General features: G+C 37.7%; 1 protein-coding gene across 1 annotated transcript in view; it reads left to right on the forward strand.

Annotated features, from left to right (window-relative positions):
* Positions 1-24508, forward strand: part of LOC149285465 (metabotropic glutamate receptor 7-like) — a 168879-nt gene that overhangs the window by 111432 nt on the left and 32939 nt on the right. Inside the window, exon 8 of the mRNA XM_089495381.1 lies at positions 4717-5649. Within this exon, the coding sequence (XP_089351507.1) occupies positions 4717-5649 (933 nt within the window). The remainder of the gene's footprint in view (positions 1-4716; positions 5650-24508) is intronic.

The raw sequence follows: 24508 nt of genomic DNA on the forward strand, positions 1-24508 counted from the left end.
TGAAGCTAACAAGTTTGGTCCTATGGAGGATAGGGGCACCACCATGCGAGCCTATTCTATGTTGGTTAGGAAGTGCAAAGACAAGGAGGTGCTGAAGACATGGTTCAGAGAGGTAAAGACCCCAAGGCTGTATCCTCTCAATTGACATAATACCTCTAATTACTTTTGTAACATGAAGTGATTAAATTGTCCACAACAGCACACGACATTCCTTTATTGTTATAAAACATCTGCTAGATTTATTGTAGAACACACTGTCGATTCCAGTGAAATTCCCGTAGTGCAGTAAATCTGTTACATTGCAGTGATTTGTGACCGGGAGATGATACCTCACGTGTATGGCTGTAATAATCTTATTCAATATTAAATTCAGGGACTGTATAAGAACTGGCAGATTTATTTCTTCACCAGTCGTTAATGGCAGATCATTAAGTTATGGCTATTCAATGATTGGCGCTTGTGTCTTCTTTGTGTCTATTCTTCTGTGATTTCAGGTAATCCATAGAGCCTCAACTATTGGTTAATTTACAACCAAGCTTTTCCTTTCACACCAATACATCATTGGTTGTCCCTGCTAAATAGTCATTTTTATTTGGGAATTCCTCTCTCCCCCTTTCTGCCCCTGATGTCCCTCTTCTCCAGGAGCTCAGAATGTTTGGTGGGCATGAGGGGACCACAAGGTTCTACAGCCCTAAAAGCCCTCATAATAATTTGTAAACAGGAAATCACATTATTTCCCCTCTAAATGCCTCCCACAGTTAGCTAACAATAGACCACAAAAGTACAAAAAATTCTCACTAAGGTACAAGTGTACCCCGGTATGGGATAGGTCGTTGAATAACAAGTCCGAGGCTGCCATAGACTTGAATGATTTGTAGTACCAAGGAAAAATTATTGCTCCAGACCTAGGAAGAATCACGGGAGTTGTAGTTCAATTCAGTGGTGATTGCTTACTATGCTGATGAATAAATATCACGGGCATCTTAGTTTAACATCCCAAAGATAGAGGATGCACAGTTCTTGGGTATCACATGACGTGTGGTTCCTCTACTGCTGGCTGGCCATAGGTTGTCTACCTCTTGGGAGAAGTTCATAGGTTTTTGTTTTATAATACATAGTTGCACTTTGTTCAGTAATAACTTAAATCACAGAAACGTTTCACTGCCATTACCAGGCTCATCAGACGTAAAACTATGTTCCCCTGTTACATTTCTTACTCAGCATGTGCAAGGTCCTCTGTTTCCCTAAAGATCTCTGAAAAGCTTCCTTTTTTCTTTACCAGGAAAAAGCCTTCACAGTCAGTGAAACTTCATTAGCAGCGCACTGGGTACTGTTTGTCAGTTTTAATCAGGGGACCGAGATAAGAGGCACGGGAAAAAGAGAGCTGAGCTGGTAGTATTTGCGGCTCAGAATCCCCCGGCCTGATAGAGTAAGCCATAATTCTCCATGCACAGTGGATTAGCTCAGCACCCCTCTGAAACACAGAGATAAATGAAACTACAGAGTAGGCTATGTTTTAATTAGGATGTTTTACTCAGCAGGTCAGCCACTGATTTCACAGAGGGGTGGACGAGGAATTATTTTTCTGGGGCAAAATGAGGAGCAATTACCATAGCTACCAATGGAATAATTCTTTTGATTCCGCTTTTAAAGATAATGGTGCCATAGAGCCCATAAGCACATATTACAGGGCTGGGCACTTTAAGTGATGATGATGAAACTGGGGCTGGAGGGTGGATATGCGTGATGGCACACTGCAGCACCCGTTCTGCCACTGGAGTGAGTATGGGGTGCTGATGGCTAGTCAAACCCAGATAACCAGATTGTAATACTCATATTTATTCACTAAAGTGTGTATGAATGTTATGTGTGTAATTGTGCTAGCATGTGAGTCTTGGCACCAAGGTTCTCTCTACCTTTCAGCTCTATGCATCATATTTATACCAAAGTGCTACATTTGCAGCAATCAGCAGGAACATTCCACTATTTCCCCTGTGATTCCTTAACATTAAGCACTTAGCTCAAGAAATGCAATTTATACAAATGGTCCAGTGTTTGGTCCACTACAATATTCATCTTCTGCCTGCCCTATAGCCCTCAATTTATCAAATACGTTTCCCCTTGTGTGATGTCCATCCCCCACGTTGTAGCTGACCATGAAAACAGGCACTTCTGTTTCCTCTTATTGACCTGGTGGATAGAAGTCATTATTCTAACTTAGCTCATTAAAGGTTATGAGTGAAGGGGAAGGCGATAATAGACTGAACTAGGAGTTCATACAATCCCTGTCCATTAGTAAAGCAGTCAGAATTACTGTATCCCAAAGTTATGCCAAAGAGGAGGCCAATTTATCTGCACAGACATACAGATAAGAGCAAGATGGTAAAATGCAGTTCTACGTAATGACATGTTGCAGCATCTGGGAAGATAGGAATTTGAAACTCTTCCTCGTGGAGACATTTTTTTTTTACTTAGAGAGTCGATAAACATAGGCTTTTATGTAAATTAGCAGTTTATGAAAGAGAAAATCACAGTATTCAAAATAAACTGTATTGAAACAAAAACATGTTTTTATATGAATTTTGAAGATTTTTTTTTGCAACATTTAGCTAATCACTCCACAGTTTTCTGTCGCTATAATTAAGGAAGCCACGGGAGTTAACTGCATATTGGCATGCATTGTCATATTCTGCATTACTCTGGTGAATTGGTACTTTTTAACTAAAATGTCATAAATGCACCTGGGACGTTCCCAGTTAGCTGGCTACTTTGTTCTCCAAGTAGAAACATTGAGAAGGTGAAGCTAGTCTTGGAGGTGAGGTAGATACTTGTGGGGTCTGGGTAGCTGTGAGTTGGTAAAGAAATGGTTTGGGGATGTGAGATTGGACAGAGTCAACCCACCACAACTCGAAAGCTTGGTTATCAGCCATGATTTCAAGGGCTTCAGGGGACACATCTGTAGAATTCTCAGGTATGGTAATTGTTGAATGAAGGGTTTTGTAGTTGTTATTATAAAGAGACTCCAGATTAGCTCATTTAGGAAGTTCTCAGGTATGATGGTGATTTTACTTTTAACAGATACCTGTGTGATAGCTTATCTTCCTGGCTTGGTTGTCTGCAAGAGATTCTTGTGCATTGAGACATTCAGGAACTGTGTCTTTAACTAGCAATGATGCTTGAGTAGGAAATTAATCTTGTTACATTTTGGCTATGTCTGTTTTTGTAATCCATTCATTTACCGGGACCCAAGTATCTACAAAGATTTTTTCATCTGTCCTCCTCTGCATTTTTTTATTCCCAGTCATAATTCTGGAAAGTATTGTCACTGAAATAAAATGAACATCAGGCCTGGCATACATAGAACATCCCACCTCCCTCTTTTCCTTTTTTTATATGTCAAAATTCCGTTTCTGTCATTTCGTCACCGAGAGCTGGATGAAGCTACCTTGATGAGTCACACTCAACTGTCCTGCTGTATGTGACACCCTTTCAAGTGATGGAATGGACAGACTTAAGGGTCTGTAGGTCTTCCCTCTGTGCGCAAGTTGGAATAAAACTTCTTTATCGTAAGGATTTCATTTCTAGCAGAAGGTCGAACCTGGGCACCAATTATATTCCTGACAACATGGGTTTCTCTGTGATGGTTCAGTATGAATCCGTCTCCTAATCTTTCCTTTCCACACAGCTTATCGGGCAGCTTGCATTTCATTAGCCATTTTACAGCCAGAGGTGAGAGAGGAGTTGCAAATCTTCATGCTGCTTCTGGTATAAAGCTATCCGAGTATATTGTAACGAGGCAAGTGAAAGAAGTCTCCATAATTACGGCACCATGTAGCTGCTATCTCCTCGTACAGAATGTTTGGGTAAATGACTTATCTTGAGGCTGTCACTTTTCTTGAAGTTCACACAGCTAGTACAGCTTAGAAACCCAACAAGGTAGAGTAAGCTTAGAAAAAATAGATGAACAAGACAGAGGATGGGCCAAGAAAGTGAAGGATGCATTTGGGGAGGTACTGGTGGAAAAAAACATCATAAATGGGTCAGGTGATTGACAAAGAAAGAGGTCATTAAAAGGATGGTTGATCAGAAATCCATGTCCTAAACTATAAGCTAGACAAATGGTATATAAATGGGACAACCTCCCATCAGAAGTGGTAGAAGTTAATACAGTGAGGGAATTTAAACATGCATAGAACACTATCATGAATATAAGACAAGACCAAGGACTCTACATCCTGAAACATGACCAGACTAGATGAGCCAAATGGTTCTTATCTGCCGTCAAATTATATGTTTCTATGATAATTTCCTGTATTTTTTAATGAACTGTATGCTAATAGTCTGATAATATTGTATGTGGTATGTAAGTCCATGACATACTAGTGAGAATAAAAATAATTGTGAGGCTTAGGTATCACATAATTAGTGCAGGGTCAGCATCAGATAGTTTGACCCTGAGAATCTTGAGACTCTCCCTGGTATCCTGATGCTTATTCTTTCCATAGTTCCAGTTGGTTAGGTTTAAAGTCATACATGTTGACAGAGCCACTCAGTTGGGAACTTCCCACAAATACAAACTGATGTTTAACACAATTGGTTACTTTGTGTTCTTTTTTAGCTGATGATCCAAAGTTATTTGACAGCTATAATTTCACTGTTGAATACCTTTATGAAATATGTAGCCACATATTCCCACCTCTGTTTTTTCCCCCATAGATTGATGACATGCAGTGGGCTAGAGGGATTCATGAAGTACCATCATCTGTCTGCAGCTTGCCTTGCAAGATGGGAGAGAGGAAGAAAGTAATGAAGAATGTCCCTTGCTGTTGGCAGTGTGACCTGTGCGATGGCTACAAGTACCTGAAGGACGAGGTCACTTGTTATACCTGTGAATTCAACATGAAACCCAATAAAAACCGCACTGGCTGTGATCCCATTCCTGTTGTCAAACTAGAGTGGCACTCACCATGGGCCGTAATACCTGTTTTCCTGGCCATGCTAGGTATCATTGCTACCATCTTTGTAATGGCAACCTTCATACGATACAATGACACTCCTATTGTTCGAGCTTCTGGCAGGGAACTTAGTTATGTCTTGCTTACAGGAATCTTTCTCTGCTACATCATCACATTCCTCATGATTGCCAAGCCTGATGTGGCTGTGTGTTCCTTCAGACGACTCTTCTTGGGATTGGGTATGTGCATCAGCTATGCAGCACTCTTAACAAAGACCAACAGGATCTACAGGATATTTGAACAGGGTAAAAAGTCAGTGACTGCCCCTAGGCTTATCAGCCCCACATCACAGTTGGCCATCACTTCCAGTTTGATATCTGTCCAGCTTCTAGGAGTTTTTATTTGGTTTGGGGTTAACCCTCCTAGCATCACCATTGAGTATGGACAGGGAACAGTGGATCCCGAGGAAGCCAGGGGTGTCCTAAAGTGTGACATTACGGATCTACAAATCATTTGTTCCTTGGGGTATAGCATCCTTCTCATGGTGACATGCACTGTGTATGCCATCAAGACAAGGGGTGTGCCAGAGAACTTCAATGAAGCTAAGCCTATAGGCTTCACCATGTATACTACCTGCATAGTGTGGTTGGCTTTCATTCCAATATTTTTTGGGACCTCACAGTCAGCAGAAAAGGTAAGCAGTTCTATCCTTGTTTCATACATGTTTACCCCAGTTGTGCTTTTTACCAACTGTTAAAATTTTAAGCATTTCCAATTTTGAGGTTCAATCATTTTGGGGTTTATTAGAGTCTATCTTCATAAGCCAGTTTCTGGATTGTGTCTCCAGATCGATGGTTATTTTGTATGATCTAACTCTGAATTTAACTTGGTGTGTTTAAGTAAGTAAATGTACACATCAATTCAAGATCCTTATTAGGTAGTTTTAGGGGAACTCTTTTAATCATAAAATTAGCATATATCAGGCATGGAAACATGATCAATGGAGTCAAGGTTATAGAACAAGGAATAATCTGCAGTGAGGACAGTAAAGTGTTGGAATCCACTACATATGGAGCTGGTAAGGGCAGATGTTGTGGGTGTTTTAAATTAATTTTAGTAAAGATAACTAAACAGATTTTCTCTGCCTACCTCATACAAACATAATTTGAGAGATTCCATCATAAAGAGAGAATAACATCAATACAATACAGTTAGACAGTAAGAACAGGGCTCTATTTTCATGTTTAAATCATACTATTTTTTATACATATATATTTTTGGTGGGTAGCTTACATACCTCCTTACGTCAATCTCTTGGAAGTATTTACCTTGAATTTTCTGAACCAAATGTTCTTTTTCACTATGAGATAAATTATTGTATTACAATCTTTTCTGGTAGCCGGAGCATTTTAAAGCACGGACTATCCTTGTCTAATTTAATAGGATGTTAGGAGAACTTCTTAATGTGTGATAAAAGGCTCTCCGAAATGAACATCAAATAATTTCCCACAGGGATTTATATTATTGGCATACAGTACACTGGTGATTCAGTCGACCTTCCTTTAGCACCTACATTAAACTTGTGACAAATCTGGGCTAACTGTGAGTTTAGCAACAAAAAATTACCAGCTGTAATACTGACGTCCAGTACAATATTTGGACAAAGAAGGATGCAGAAACCTGAATGATGAATATACTATGTATGATTCTAGCAATTTACCAAAACAACTCACATATGATTTTCAGGGTGTTCAGGAGAAGTCATGTAGACCAGTATTCTGAGAATATTACATCATTAATATTAGATGTATAAGGTATCCATGGTGTTCTTTGATGCCAGCAATGACATCATGTGCCTAGCATGGCTACTGGTGTTATATCCTTCTATCTGAAGGTAGGTTTGAAAAGTTATTTTAATTGCTTGGTGTGTAATAGAACAAACCCACCATGTTTTACATAGAAAGCCTAGAGTCTCACTGTCCAAATGTGATTTAAGCTATTAATGGACGGACAAAAAATGAAGTGTATGTCGTACCTACTGCCACTTGTCTTCCAGGTTTCTTTGGCACACAGCTTCACACTATCACCCACGTACTCTTCCATCAATTAATCAGGCTTCTTTGTAGTTATAAATTATGCACCAAAGCTGTCTTTATAGGTAAAGAAAATTTCTCCTAGCTTGTATCTTACTATAGAACAATTCTTAGCGGATAGTTCGTAGACTATTAATTAGACATAGTGGCACCGGATCAATAAGAATCAGTTCAACCATTAGTTTCATTGTTGCATCTGTTTCAATTGTATCTTGTCAGCATGATAAATGGGACCATGCTGTCAGTGAAATGGAATGGACTTTTTGCAGCTAAATCATTTTGATTAGGAGAAATAAACCTGGCGTCTCTTTCAGACAGAAGGAACATTGCAGGGATTAGCAGCAGAGGGGTGTATACAGAGGCTGGGGTGCAAAAGTAACTGTACGTAATTAACATTTCACTACTGTGTACTCAACTAGGAAATTAATCTTTGCAACGTTATGGCATGGAACGGGATGTCGCCAGCAAAGCGCTGTCAGGAGCAACTAAGCAATCTTTTCAATAATGCTGTTATTGAGTTCTTTAAAAGAAAAGCCTGTTTTGCAATTTAGATCAGCACCATGGACAGGGGTCTATTGAGTGCCTTGCGCAGAGAACTGCCACATTGCTGCTAGATTATTGTCATCGTGTGTCGGTCTATGTATGTCGTTGACACCGGTGCTAATTCTTGACTTTCTGTTTCTTATTTTGATGACAGTTGGTTTACTAAAGCTTGAAACATGATAGGCAGGTTGAAAACATAAAATTATAGGTTTAATACATAAATACAGTGGGGATTTTCAACAGGTTCACAGCAAGATCACATCTTGGTTGTTGTAGAGGCAGGAAAGCACTTAAAGGAGATCTTGCCTTGAGAATTGCATACAACAGACATCTGAATGCATTTAGTGATGTCACACGTACCTACTTTCTGAGGGCAACACACATTATTACTGCAAGTAGTAATAGTTTGTCAGTCTCCATCTATATAACACCTGTGCTAATCATTATTGTCCTGTTTCTTCTTCTTGGTTTTCAAGAGTGTTAAACATGTTTTAGGAACAGCTGTTAGGTGGTGTTGAAAATTAACTCAGTTAGTTCCGTTGGTATAAGTTACAGTCAATCATGGAAAGTCCAAATTAATACTTGTCGCTGAGTATCTGTTATCTTCGGGCTGCAGATTTGTATTTATGAATGTATATAATATTATTTTCATCAACCCATCAGCAGAGTCACAGCAATTAGTCTGTGTTGGGAGCCACCTATAATTCAATTAAGATTCAATTGAATAATGCTGCATCTTAATGCTTGAAATTCTTCTTTTTATACAACTATTAAAAGGTTAAACAGTCATTGGATGTGGTGAAATTAACTCATTTTAGCTGGATTGGTATGAAGTGCAATCAGTAGTATAATTTGGTATTTGTCTCTGTATTTGTCTCTGTATTTCTTTAATATCTTTTATCTTCAATCTTCTCATGGATTTTTGGAGATATGTAAGAGTATGCAACCACCAGCCGAACAGCAGGGTCTAAAAACAATAAGGGGGGAGAACCCTATTACTGGGCTCGCTCCTCCAAACGCACCAGGTCTCTCACCCACCGGCTGATCGTTTTAACCCCTGCGCTCCTGTGCAGACCCGTGCTGCTACGCACGGAATAGGAGCCAGACCCACCTCAAACCCCTAGCCCCAAACTACACCGCCGCCCGCCCGCCAAGCTACGCCCGCCAAAAGCACTCCCCCCGTCTCACCGCGCTTGTCCCACCCGTCTGAATCCTACCCTGAGAACCTTCCGGCGGGATCCGACAGGAGACTGCAGACAGTGCACGGGGACGGCAGACCGGCGGCTATCGGCGAGCGGCTGGTGAGCGAAGACAGGAGGCGGCGGGCGGCAGGCAGCAAACGATAAGCAGCCGGCGGAGACACTACGCTCGTCCAGCCGTGGAATTCATCCAACAGCGGGGTCTTACGAGATAGGGAGCAGGCTACCAGTACCGGAACATGTCACGGAGGCGCGCATGTCCGCGTACACGCGTCACGTCATCACGTCAACTCCATGTAATTCCAATTTTCAACACCACCTAACAGCTGTTTAAAAAGAAGGAATCAAATGTAGCATAAGCTAAGTTGGTTGACTCTGGTGGTTGCATTCATATACATATTTCTAAAAATTAATGAAAATAATGAAAATATTGAAGATAAAAGATATTTAAGAAACACATAGTCAAATATAGATTTGGACTTTTTATGTTTGATTATAATTTACACCAACGGAGCTAATTGAGTCACTTTCAATATTATTTAACAACTGTTTAAATAGAAGAGAATCAAATGCAGTAAAACTCAGTTTAAGAATAAGGGAAAAAAAAAGGAAGAGAAAAGATAAGAAAAAGAGAAAAAGGAAAGAAAAGAGAAAATGGCCCCAAAGAAAGATAAAGAAAAAGCTGTAGACAAAACAAAGTCAATCAATACTTTTTACTCCCCAAAAAGGTGTGAATTAGAAACGTCCAGTACAAGGAAATCCCTCGCTGGAGATACTAGAGAAAGGAGATCATTTCCTCTTGAGCCAAGGCCTACATCAGTTCTGAATCTATCTGAAGAAGCAACATTACCTCAGGAGATTACTAATCAGTCATTAGGCGCAATGCTTGATTCACTATATAATAAACTGAAACAAGATATGGATAGAAACTCTGCGGATTTAAAAAAAGAAATTGAATGCCTAGCGGAAATAGTGGAAATCCAAGCAAACCAGCTCAATAAAATTCAAGCTGAAAATACGAATTTAAGAATCCTAAATGGAACAATTGATAAGCGAATTAATCTCTTAGAGAATAAGATGAATGAATTCGAAGATCGATCAAGACGAAAAAATATTCGCCTTAGAGGAATCTCGGAATCGGTCGGAAATGACCAGATGTATACTTTCTTGGAGCACTTTTTCAGTTCACTTATATCTGCAGAGAAACTTGGCTCTAACTACATAGAAAACTTCCACAGATTACGTAAACCTAAAGAAGTGGATTTGTCATCTCCACGGGATGTTATTTTAAGATTTTTAAGTTTACAAACAAAAAATCTTATTGTACAAAGCTTTAGAAATAATTTGAACTCAATTCCTCAACAATATAAGGATATTAAAATTTTCCCGGATCTTTCTTTTGCTACGCGCCAATCAAGGAAAAATTTTTCTCACCAGACGCAAATACTTAAGAAAAATGAGATAAGATACAAATGGACATTCCCTACAGCAATAATAGTTTTCTATAAGGAAAATTCGTATCTCCTGAAAGATCCAGAGACACTACAAGAAAAGATCGCACTATGGAACCTGGACTAAGATAGTATATATTAGAAATTTTTTTTTTTTTTTTTTATTTTTTTTTTTTTTTTTTTTTTTTTTTTTTTTTTTTTTTCTCTACACCTTAATTATCATCACACTATGAATTCACTTTGATATATTTATATTTGTACTGAACTTATAGATATACGTGCTTGACAATTGGCGATTATGTTATCTGCGAAATTTAATTACACATAATTACTTACTTAAGCATATAAGAATAGTAGCCACCAATGTTTATGCACCTGATTAAGACTTTATACACTGAGAGTACACATATTGGTTTACGAGGTAATTTATACTAAATGTGATTAATAATTGTCCCTTTGGCGACAAGACCAGCACTTTGATATAACTTTATTTATATTTAATACACAGATATAGGTGCTTGACTTAATTTAGGTTTTTAATAATATTTACTCAAGCATATAAGAATAGTAGCCACCAATGTTTTTGTCAGTTCACTAATGTTTTTGCACTTGATTAAGACTTTATACACTGAGAGAGGTGGCATATAAGAATAATTTACTAGTATCTCAGTTAAGCACTATCTTTTGGAAATAACATAGTATTTAATGCACTTTTACAGAATTCACATTTAAGCTGATTTCACAGATATTTGTATGTGGCTTTAAAATAGTTTACTAATAATTCTGGGCGAATATTAACTTTTGATATTTGATGAGTATTCTTAATCTATCGAGATAATATATATCTGTGAGATATTTAAAACTTATAGTATTGAAGTAACTTTAATACTGGGATTTATTTTTCACTCTCCTCTTTTCTTATAGAAATACATTGTTTTTGAGAAAAAAGGGAAAGAAAGAGAAGGGAAAGGAAGGGAAAGGGGGAAAAGGGAAAGAGAAGGAGGGGAAGGAAAAGAAGGAAAGAAGAGGGAAGGAAAAAGGAAAAAAAAAAAAAAAAGAGAGAAAGGTAGAGAGGAGGAAGAGGAAGGAGGAAGGGGAAAGGAGAAGAAAAGGAAAGGAAAAGAAGGGGAAAAGTAAAGGAAGGGAAGGAAAAAAGAAAGAGAAAGTGAAAAGGAAGAAGGAAAGAAGAAGGAGAGAGGAAAAAAGAAAACAGGAAAGAAAAGGGAAAAGAAAAGGAAAGAAAGGGGAAGGGAAGGAGAAGGAGGGGAAAGAGAAAAAAAAGAAAGAAAAAAGGAAGGGGAAAAGAAGGAGAAAAGGGAGAAAAAGAGAGCTATCTTTTTGGGGATAATGCTAATATGCAACATTATCTGATATACTATATATATAAATATTGAGTCCATAGATATTGGTATATGATATAATAAATTCGTAGTATTAATGTGGGTAACCCACTTAAACCTAATGAATATATATATTATGAATAAGCATTTAATAACTATATTTAACAAGCAGTATACTGAATGGTAACACATTAATTTTAACTCTTTGGAGTTTTTAGCTATTTTTGGAACTATTTAATACTAAAATGTTTATGGATACAGGGGTATAGTTTAAGCACAATGTCTAGGTTACCACATAGAGATAGTGGGGCAGCCCAACCAAGTTACCGGAATATTTCCTGCGGCGGCAGCAGGAAATGAGTTAACAGCTTAAGTAATGTTGCTTTTTAACTCATTTGCAATGGTTATTGAATGTTTGTATGAATGGTGGTTAATGTGTGTATGTAGTGGGGGAAGACTTCCAAGACGGCGAAAGAGTTGGGGAGGAAACGTTTACTCGCATGTCACTTAGAATAGCTACCCAGAATGTTAAAGGCCTAAACACACCACAGAAAAGAGGTTGTCTATATAGATACCTATCAGAGAATAAAATAGACATAATGTTCATACAGGAGACTCATTGGAAAGAACATCCTCAAAAAATTTGGAAATTTAATAAATATAAAGATATTCATACGGCATGTTTTCTCGGTCAGAGTAAAAGAGGTGTAGCCCTATTATTTTCCAATAAGCTTAAGTTAGAGTTAATACACGAAATAGCTGATCCCAATGGTAGATATCAAATTGTTACTATAAAAATCAATGACATACTGTATACTTTTTTGAACATATACGCGCCAAATCAATCACCTCTTAGATTCATGAAGGAACTTTTTTCAAAATTGGAAAATTATACTGTAGGAACCCTAATCTGTGGAGGAGATTTAAATTGTGTGATTAATCCTAAAGTTGATAAAAGTTATACTCAAACAAAGAAATTTGATATACATCTTCATGACACCTCGACATCTTTACAAAAAATATTAATACATCACACACTCTACGATTGCTGGAGAGTTTTACACCCGACTGAAAGGGATTACTCTTTTTACTCAAATCCACATCAAACATACTCCCGCATAGATTATTTTTTAATGAAACCACAGACATTAAGTCGTATCATTAAAATAGAGATAGGTTCAATCTCTTGGTCAGACCACGCCCCAGTTGTTATGGAGATAAAAAATAACGAGCTATATAAATTACGTACAAAATGGAGATTAAATGAAAGTCTGTTAAACGATGGAAAAAATTTAGAGTATCTTCAAAAAGAGTTAGAAACATTTATAATACACAATGATAATAATGAAGTATCTCCAGGAATTCTATGGTGTGCCCTTAAGAGCTATATGAGAGGTGTTCTTATAAAATTGGGTGTAGAGAATAAAAAAAGAACTAATAACCTTTCGATTAATGAATTATATATCAAACTATCCACACTAGAAAGAGAAAACAAATTAATATTTGATCAAAAATGTTTAGATAAAATTTTTGAAATTAGGGCAGAAATAAAAATTAGAACCTATGAGAAAGTGAACCAAGCCATTATCAAATTAAAACAAAAGTGGTATTACGGCAATAATAGAACAGGGAAGCTTCTAACCAAAAAATTACAATTTAATAATGAGACAAAGATAATTAAGAAGCTAGTAGTAGGTAACAATCAATTTCTAGATCCAATAAGCATAGCCAACGCTCTTGGAAAATTTTATAGTGAACTTTATAATATTCCGTCTGTAAAAGATAAAAATAAATCAGATATATCGAAGCTTTTAGTTAATTTAAAATTACCAAAATTATCTAATTTAGATTTAGAAATAATAAATAAGCCTATATCACTATTGGAAATAGAAGAAATAATCAATAACCAAAAGCCAGATAAAGCTCCTGGCCCAGACGGTTTCTCATCTATATTCTATAAAAAATTTAAAAAAATTCTATCCCAATTATTATTGAATTTATTTTCAACTTCATTCGAGCTAAATAAATTTCCGGCAGAGATGCTCAAAGTGGACATACTTCCAATACTGAAACCAATGAAAGATCCCACGATTATAGGGAGTTATAGACCTATATCCCTAATAAATAATGATATAAAAATTTTTTCTAAGATCTTAGCCAATAGACTAAACCAATTTATTCCGAAATTGATTAATACGGATCAAGTTGGATTTGTTCTTAAAAGAAATCCAGTAGATAACACCCGTAGAATATTAAATATAATACACAAGATCAATACGCAACAGCTTGGAGCAGTTCTAATGGCGATCGATGCTGAAAAAGCATTCGATAGAGTCAACTGGGACTTCCTTGACAAAGTACTGGATATATTTGGTATCCTGGGCACTATCAAAACTAACATTATGAGTCTTTATACTAATCTTACAGCTAGAGTAACAGGACCTCTATTCCAATCACAAGACTTCAATATAAACAATGGTACTCGACAAGGTTGCCCACTGGCTCCTTTATTATATATCCTGACCATCGAACCCCTGGCAGCTATGATAAGACAAAACATAGAAATATCGGGTATATTAATTTCTGACACAGAACATAAAATAGTACTCTACGCAGATGATATCATGTTGACATTAACAAATCCAACTTTATCTATTCCAGCTTTACTGCGTACAATTGAAACTTATAGTAAATATTCAAATTATAAGATAAATTTACATAAAACACAAGTACTCAATGCTAATTTGACAAGCAATGAGCTAGTGATGTTGTCTTATAATTATAAATTTAATTGGAACACTAGGTCTATTGATTATTTAGGGATAAAGCTAGCTATGGATATTGAAAGTATCATAGATATTAATTATACGAGCTTATTTAAAGAGATCAGAGAAAAACTGACTAAATGGAGAAGTCTCGAAATTTCATGGCTAGGACGAGTAAACACCATAAATTCGTATGTCATTCCCAAGATATTGTATTTTTTTAGGATAATACCCTTAAGAGTTAAAACTGGAATACTTCACAATTTTCAAAAACTTTTTGCTGATTACATATGGGCTGGGAAAAATCCCAGAATATCACAACGTATACTTAAACTTAATAAAAAAGAAGGAGGTATATCCTATCCAGATGTTGTAAAATTACATGAAGCATCTATGTTAACACACGCCTTCGCATGGTTCAACCCTGACTCTAAAGTACTTGCTTGGTATGGGATCGAATTAACATATCTGGTTCCACGCCAGCCATCAGAAATATTCTGGGCTAATATAAAAAGAATTTTACATTTAACGATAGACAATCAAGTAATTGTAGACGCTCTGATCTCTTTGAATAAGTTTAAGATCACATTTAATTTAACGCAAGCAATTTCAATGAATTCTCCTATAGTCATAGCTAAATATGATATAGAAAATATGGATATAACAACATGGTCTAATGCCGGTTTAAAGAACATATCTGACATAATGAATAATGGAAATATTATTTCGTTTAGGGATTTGCAAATTAAATTCAATATCCAAAACAAATATCTGTTCTCATATTTGAGGTTGAAAAACTATATATCCAAGAAGTATATATTGCCATTAAATCATCAAATTAATAGGCTATTAAATAACATTCAGAGAAAAGGACAGCTCTCAAGGATATTGTCTTTAAGTAAAGAATTTAATGTTCGGGAAAAATATCCCCCCATATTGAAATGGGAAAATTCAATAGGAAACGTCTATGACATAAAAGATTGGCTTCAAGGGTTATCTATTGTTACACAGAATACCCACTGCATTTCGTTGGTAGAACTTCAATATAAAATAATGTATCAATGGTATTTAGTTCCAACAAGATTACATAAAATATCCAAAGTATTTTCGAACTTTTGCTGGAGGTGTCAGAAGGATATAGGCGATATGCTACATATCTGGTGGGACTGCCCTATGCTTGACTCTCTAAAGGGTAACCTTAACGATATGATATCTAAGCTATCAAAAACAAAACAAACAATTACAGTGGAATCTTTTTTATTTAACATTAATTTTCCGGTAGTGAGCAAGATACAACAAATTTTAATTTCTCAGTTGTACTTAGCAGCAAAAATTTGTATTGCAAGAAAATGGAAACAATCAGCAAAAATAGAGTGGAGTGATGTTGTTAACCAGGTTAAATATCAAAAAAAGATGGAACAAGGTTTCTTTGTTTCCAGAGGCCTTTATAAAATATACGAACAAATATGGCGCCCGTGGGTAAACTCATATAGTGACATGCTTGATTAGACGCTCCCCTGTGGGAATTCTTCCGCCCAACACAATCTAAGATCTACCCCAAGCATACGTGTGTAGTGTGAACGAGTGAGGTATGCATGCTCAACTTGAATGTTATATCCAAGTTGGTAATAATGATTATGATATTTATCTTCCTATAACTAGTTGAAGGCACGGTCACTTTGTATGTTTTCCTGCTGTAATTTCATGGCATTTATGGAAGAAATGTTATATGTTTTGTAATAATATGAAAATTCTTAATAAAAAAAAAAAAAAAAAAAAAAAAAAAAAACATGTTTTAGGAACAAAGCAGAATGTTTCAGAAGATATTTAGACTGAGTTGACCAGGTCACCACTGCATAAATTTATTACAGCTAATCATCATAATAATGAATTATGTCATTAATATTTTGTCATTTTAATATTAATGACATAATCAACAAAAATACATTATGTAAACGAACCTAGAATTTAAAAGAACTTAACACAAAAAATGCAGAAGAACAAGAGGTCATTCATTCAGCCTTACTCACCTAAAGCAGTGAAAACCTAAAACAGTAAGAACACTAAAGTTGTGGAATCCACTACCTACAGATGTTGTGCTATAAAATTCAATCAATGTCTTTAAATATGGTCTGGATGAAGAATGTGCAGGGATATAATGGGTTATAGGGACATGCTTAGCTGTAGCTTCTTGATCCAGTGAAACATCACAATTGGATTTGCTCCAACGTAGGGTTTTTGCCTTCTTGTGGATCTACAGTGGGTGGAACATGTGTCTTTTCCATCCTCAATTTCTATCTAAGACCCCTCCAAAAACACTGGAATAGCGTATGCTCTCCCTAGTTATCTAGGAATATTTAGTATTAATATAGGGCAGTTCCACTTATACAAAACATTGCGTTACCTGACATGTTGGAGCAAAAAGAAGGAAGGGTTGAACTTGATAGACTTAGGTCTTTTTTCAATAAATAACAGTGTTACTGTGTTAAACAACTAAACCTTAGGCCATCTGTCATTTCAATCTTTCCTCTAAAGATCGAATCACATAAAAACACACAAACTTTTAAAAATCCTTTTGCAGTTTCTATGGAAACAACCTCTCAGTGTCCGCTTTTGTGTTACAATTAAGCAGTCTCTCTAAAAAAATATGAATGAGCCCAAATTCGACATGATTAAAGAACTAGTTTGGGAATGAATTATGGCATTCATCAGTTGTATGAATGACATTTCCAATGCTGTATTTAGTTCTAGAAATGCAAACTGTTTAGTGGAGGTGGAACGGCATATTTACAATATATATAAAAGAACATTTTATAGTGTTTCAACAAAGTGTTGACTTGCTAACCTCTGGGGAAAGCAGTGTTTATCACCTATATTCAGAACAAAATGTCCTGTTTCTCTTGTGTGCCGAAGGCTCCTACCTGTATCCTGGGAATTTTTCATTGAATGCTGGTTGACGGTGCCAGCCACATGCTAGCTGCATTCGGAAGGAAAAATTGGCTCAATAAAAAGTATGTGTACAGGTGTAAAATATGTATTTGTACATAGCAGAACATATCGGTATAACAAATATACACCCTGGAAGATCTACAATAATCCTCAGTCGTACAGTAAGTATCTTATACTGATGCTCTTGTATCAAAATATATCTTCAGCCATTTTTCCACAGTCTTGGGTCTCTAGATGCTGTCTTCTGTGTTACTTATTTCCAGAAGGCAGATCACTTTCAGAATTAATTAATATTACAGATTTTGATACTTTAACACTTGGAGCTTAATCACAGGTTACTCTGATAAAGCGCTTAATGCGAAATGCATATAGTAGCTTTCTTATCATTTTTTTCCCCTTGGCCAGTATGTTTATCTGAGTTATAATTTTGCTTCTTGTTTTCTCATACATTATATATCTGAAATTATATTTCTAACCAAAATGTTGTTCTTCGGAACCCAAATCCTTTTGTCACTCTTTCCTCCCCTGATGTCCAGTCTCTTCTAGGAGCTTAGAATGTTTAATGGGTATGAGTGAATCTGTAGCCCTAATTTGATAATAGTCTGTATGAAAAATGCAGAAATTGAGTTTCAGAATTAATTTTAATTGAAAATACAGCTCTCTATTTCCAACACTTTGGCCACTTAAAAATGTCAGAGGATTCATTTCTTGATTGCTTTGAAAATAATATCAATAATAATAATATACTGAATGTAGGGTATAAGTCAGCTGACGTAGTTCCTTGGTCTGTTTTCCCAGTGGCCTCTACCTCCTGGATGATCTAGGATTCGGGTGGTAGTAGAGCCAGGCCAATGGAGGTAAAGCTCGCTACGATGAAGCTTGGCTACTCCCAGATCTGTAGGAAATAGGAGCTTTAAGGAGATGGAAATGGAGATCAGAGGCTACAAGGGAACCCTGGAATCATCTGTGATACCCGGAACATCGGAGTTCTCATTAAAATAAAAATATATCATAGGTGGCGTAAAGCTTTTAATAGGGTTAAACACCCTTAGAAACCATCATACAATAGACAGGAGTAGGTGGTTCTGCTTTTAAGCCCCCCTTGGCGCTAGACGAATGCCTGTGTAGTTCTTTTGGTAAATTGTCTTATAATTGGTTTAGAAAGAAGGTTAGATGATTTCCCCCCAAAGCATAATGGTTTCTAGAGTACTTGGAACAGTTTAGAACATTCTATTTTGCCAATTTATTTTTTTTAAGGGCTCTTGGTGCATACTAACGTTTGGGATGAAAAACATGGAGTAACTATTAACCCCTTTAGGAAAGAAAGGGACACACAGATCACATTTGGGTTAATAGCATTTATGTTGCCTTTCCAACACCGTCAGTACAAGCATTGTTAACATTTTCCCACTTTAATTAGTGGCTGCCTCGCCGTGTCGCTCCGAGCGGCACGTGTGCATTCTGGCGTCGACTGTGATCTCGAACGTTATACGGACCCTCCAGATCGGCTGCACAGCAGTAATCAGAAAAATAAATGATTCTTTTTACCTTAGTCATTCAGCTCCTGACCGTTCACTTAAAAGGCTTCTATTCTAAAGTGTGTTTTCAGCAGACACATTGAAATGACTGCTATTAAGCCACAGCAACTAAATGTCAGTCATTTATCCGAGCAATTTTCTTTTGCATTTTGTCCGTTGCAATTCTACGAACTCTAGTAATATGCTCAGGAACGGCAAAGGAAAAGGGGTAGAGCCCGACCGTTGGGCTAGTAATGACCCCAAAGTAGCCCGTGACCATTAACTGGGTAGAACAAGGGAGGATGTGGAGACTAGACGAGGCGTTGCACAGGTTCATTAGAATAAGGAGGAGAGAACAGCGTCCCTCTTACTCCAGGGACTAAAGAGAAGTGGTCACATCTGAGATTAACAACAATGAATCTAGAGCTGACAACCATCTGTCACTTATTGCTTATTTAATGTTATGTTTTTAAGGTAATCAGATATTTTTATAGAATTTCCATTTAAAGCGAATTTCCCAGGATTTCTTAGTAAGGACTATTTTGGGACGTTTAAATAAAAGGCTGAGTTTCTAAATAGTCAGCAGGTTATTTCACTGGTGAGCGCTGACCACATAAACCTCTTCTTGATGTTTTATCCCCAGTAGAACCCTGCGATACCCAGAAAACATTCTGATCTCGTAGAAATGAGGGACATTTGGGACAGAAAGGAGAGAAAGAAGGAATAAGGTCATCAAGAGGGACTAGCCATCTGAAAAGAGAGGGACACGTTGGATTCATGAACTTGGACTTCAGAATGGCTCCATGCCTACTCCATGTATAGTTAAATTCCCTTGCTGTGTTGACCTATACCACTTCTGATGGGAGGCTGTTCTAGTTATCTACCACCTTCCCAGTAAAATAAAACTTGGTTAAATGACTGCAGCCCTGAGAGTCCAGTCCTACAATAAGGCACATAATGTCTATTACAGGACGGTGTCATGGTTTTGTATCCCGCAGCATTATCAGTGCCTTCAGACGTTTTATCGCAAGCAAGTCGTGTAAGGCGGCACGTCACCTTTTTTCTTGCCCTCATTATTAACGTCTGGTCGTGGCAAATTTCTGGAGACGCTCTCTTACTGTAATGACATTATTAAATGGGTCACTAGCTCTTGAACTGTGGGTAGTATTTAATGATCAAAGCTGCACAGCTTCCGAGGTTTAAGTCTTCAGATACTGTTGGATATTTAAATATCAGACATATAAACTTTGCAGACCTCACATCAGAAGCCATATTTATCCCAGGTCTTACGTGGGTTACGTATAAAGAATATCAGATGATCATGATGATCGAGCAGCCTGTTGCTGTAATGTAGGGTTCTTCCCATTATGTCTTGAAGTCATTCCCCAAGTTAGAATACTTATAATTACAATAATTTATTTACATAGAATGGCCCCGCATTCATTACATTCAATTATGAGTTCCAACCGCATTTGCTTTATAAGAAACCTTACATTCAGTAAATAAATCAATCTGATATAATAAAGCAGAGTATATTAAACAAATAAATGTTTGCAAAAAAACCCCATTATATATATACTGTATATATTCCCTGTTTCACCACGATAAATCAATACAATAAATGTATAATTACCTACAGTGTACAAATAAGAATATACAAAAATACAGAGATTTTATTGGGGGGAAAATCGGCAATTTGAAGAATAATCTGCATTATGTTTAACCATTCTCTTCGGAGAAGCTACTAAACACCTTGCACCCATCGTGTTTAATGCAAATGTATATAAATATATTTAGATTAAATGAGATGGGTGCAAGCTGTTTGGTGGCTTCCGGGATTTAGCCCGTGTTCTGCTGCTGCCACTATCGCTCCCCTTTCTCCCCTCGTTCTTGGCGTGTCCATAGGTTCGTCATCACTGCTTTGGGGTATCTAGGGAATTGGAGCAGGGATCTCTCCTTTTTCCATCTGTTTGTGTAAATGCTAGAATCCTAGCGGTTCTAGTGTCGCTGTCTATTTGTTCCCATTACACAGCTCTGCAGACAGCCCTGTTTGTAAAATATAATTATTATTATTTGTTGACCCTGGCTGACCTCTGTAATGGTCTGATGTCAAGCTGCTGATGTGCAAACTGCCTTTAACTTTCTATACTGAGCTTGCAAAATAAATCATTCCTTGCCTGAATTTATCATAAAAATGAATCATAGAATAGACACTGTCATCATTGGTAATAGTGGTAATAGTGCTCTCATAAATGGCTGTTGTAGTATTTTTTTTATTATTTGGGGGCTATTGGGGTCTTATATTCTCTCCAGATCTGGTGTTGTGTCCTGTTATGGAACTGTTCCAGTCAGTCCTACCACCACTTTTGCTCTCTGGATGGGTGCAGAGTGACATCACAGCTCTGTCCTTTATTGATGTCATGGCCACATTTGGTTTCCATTTCTCGACAGACAGAATGTTGACAAGAATAAACTATGACACAATTCGTTGATAACACTTTGATGACCAGTGTCCACCCAGTCTTGAGTTGCCCAATACAATTCACCAAAATAAGGGCAACATGTATGCTTTCAAACACTGGACCCAAGTACTAGAAGCTTCCATTCCAGATTGGAATATGTATAGTATTTACATTTGGTGCTTCCGTTGGCCTAAACCAGGGCATCACCACAAGCTGTCTCCTCCATGCAGCTGCCCTTACTGCTTAGCCCCAGGAAATTATGTCATATCCAGCTTTCAAGAAAATGCTCCGCTAGGTAAAAAATTAACTGTTGAGGTTGTGCTGACTTGGCACGGTCCTCCATAGCGTTAAGGAGATCAGTTATCCTTACAGGCCCATTGAACAGCGGTGCTAAAATCTTAATCTTAATTGCCCGAAAAGGCAACTGGCTTCTCTGGGTTTCGCTTGGAGACTTCAGGAGAAGCGCCAGTTCTCTGGGTCGATATCTGAATCCTCAGGGTCGTGGGGGGTCCTGACACGCCCCACTCCCACCCATTTTCCCCTTAAATGGAGGGTGTCCTGGAGCATCAGCCGGAACGCCCACTGACATCACTGGGAACGCCCAGTGGAAATTTGCCTGAAACAGTTCTACGACCTCTGAATAATGTAATCTACCTGTGGCTTAATGTTCCAAAAATGACATAACAGAATGATGCAGAACTTCAAAAAAAAAATACATTCGTATTTACAGATTGAATTCTGCTTGTAAATTATCTGCATATTTGTTTTTGCTTGTTTATGTGTTTTTTGTGCTTTGTTATCCAGCTCTCAAATAATTTTAGATGAAAGGTTTACCTTAAAAACCAAATTACTTACAAACCGCATGCAAGTGATAAGAGCGCATAGTGGCCGTCTAAGCTTTGCAGAGCGTTTGCCTGGGTATTCGGTCATTTTATTTACGTCTTACAAATTAAAACATTTCAGAAACCTTTATTTTATTAAAAAGAGAAACAAATACATTAAAGGTATCTTCAGATTTGACAGAAAACATGACGATTCTCAGATTAAATTTACAATCCAATTAGCAGCGTATGATTCTGTCGGTATAATTCTAGAATGAGCTGCTGGATTCTGCTGTTAAGGTTGGTTTCGGTAATAATTATATTAATATAAAACATTTAGCTTCCAGGATGACAGACTGACCCGTGTAGATGTACTTAGCAGTCGCAGCAGTGGACAGTCTTTCTCTGATTGGCCCGTTCTGTTGATAGTATAGGATGATGGGACTTTTAGTCTATCAAGAACCAGATGGCTGTAATTAAGTCCTTCGCCTCATTGTCTTATAGATGGGGTTTCAACACTCTCATTTTATATATATATATATATATAATGTTCTTTTCTTTTTGATGTGAATAATATTTCAAGACCAGTCACTTTGCATTATCCAGCATATATCAAAGCCATAGGTGCTGTCTGTACTAGTTGCCATGGCAACATCACCAGGATCTGGTAATAAGTGACAATGCTGTGCTGTGAAAAGGGAATGATATGTAGCTTGCAGTGTCAGCTCATCCTAATATCTTTATTCAAGCCCTGAGATGGTTTTAAATCCAGATTCTCCATAAGTGACACTTTTTAAGAGGTTCTACGGGAGGCAAAAGAATTGTATAATCTTAGTACTGTTTGCTGGCTTTTCACCATCGGTTCACAATCCCTTTTTCATTCCACTCCCTCTGCATTGGCAGGTGGCAGTAACCACCGTAAGGCAAGAGGGGTAACAGCCTCAGGCGGCCAAAGGCGAGGGGCACCCTTGAGCCAGCTGATGACAATGTCTCTACATCTTCTTGTGGTCTTGTACACTTCCAGGAGTGCGTGTGACGTCGGCACCAGACAGGACCTCTTGAGTTATGGCTCTGGTCTACATTGTGTGAAACCAGAGGCTTCAAACTCACTATATAACAATATCAGCTCTGAACTGGCTGCCATAAAAATATCCTGCATGAAAAACGGGCACTTGAAGCCTCCAACAGCCACGACCATTGTTTTATTTGATAACATAGCATAGCATCTGATGAGAAGTCACAGCTACGGGCAGCTAAGGAGATAGAAGGGCAGTTTATGCATTCCTGGGAGACAATAAAGCCCAGCGCCCAAAGATCCTACTGTAGACGTAGTTTGCTTGCAGAGATATGTTGCATGGTTCTCTAGTGATGCCCCATTTTGGTTTGCTATGAGACCTAGCGCTTAGCAGTACCTGTGTATTTTGTATCTATTGGATTTAATCTGTATCTACCTGGAATCAATCAACCTGTTTGGATTTTTTTAGCCCATCAAATCCATTCCCAGGTAGTTAGTATTCATCACGCAGACGATCACCATAACTGCATGTTTGCACATTTCCTGTAATAATCCTTTAATGTGAATATGTAGTTTGGTTAATTAACAGCTTTCAAAAGAAAGTGCCCAGAGCAGTGTCCTGCCCCACATCTCTAATTACCTGGTGTGCAGCAGGCAGTGTTTTTTTTCCCCGTTGCTTTATGCTAAATGAATGTCTGTATGGCGAATGCTTCTCTTTCACATGGAACTTGAAATGACAGCTCATCCTGCATTTATGAGAAGGATAGCATTTGACAGCAGATAGGAACTGGTTAGCCCAATTTAGCCTGTCCTTTTTGCTGTTATAAAATAAAAAACCAGGTGCTCATATGATCCTTGGCCTTACTATGTGTTATGAATAATAGATATTCTGGTGGAGGGCGTATAATATTTTTACTATGACAATGGTAACAAAATAGCACCAAAATTGATGTCTAGTTATAGGCAAGCTGGGTCCTCCTCACCATAAACACAATGCTGCAAGGAACATCTGTTAGAGGACCCAAGGCAAGCATCAGACTGAGGTCCACCTTGGCCTAAAAGTCTTTGTCTATCAGGGCCAGACTGGCCGGCAGCTGCCTAATGATGTTCTCATGTGGCATGTGGCTCGCCATATCTACCCGTTGGCCATTCACTGAAGCACCGGATTAACCGGATATTGCTTTCCAGATCGGATGAGTACAGGGCGACGATGGCCAGTGGCCAACCGGGCACTTGCACTGTGTGCCAGATGGCCAGTCCAGGCCTGCTGCCCCCACTATTAGCTGAGGGCCCCAAGCAGTACCCACATCCAGTAGTCATTTTGACTGAATCTTTTGGGAAACCTCACTTATGACCACACACATGTCATCTGAAAACCTTGATGATTTGGTTTAAAAG

Source organism: Sceloporus occidentalis, unplaced genomic scaffold (genome assembly GCF_023333645.1).
Source record: "Sceloporus occidentalis isolate IW3139 unplaced genomic scaffold, rSceOcc1.0.p SCAF_79, whole genome shotgun sequence".
NCBI classification, from domain to species: Eukaryota; Metazoa; Chordata; class Lepidosauria; order Squamata; family Phrynosomatidae; genus Sceloporus; species Sceloporus occidentalis.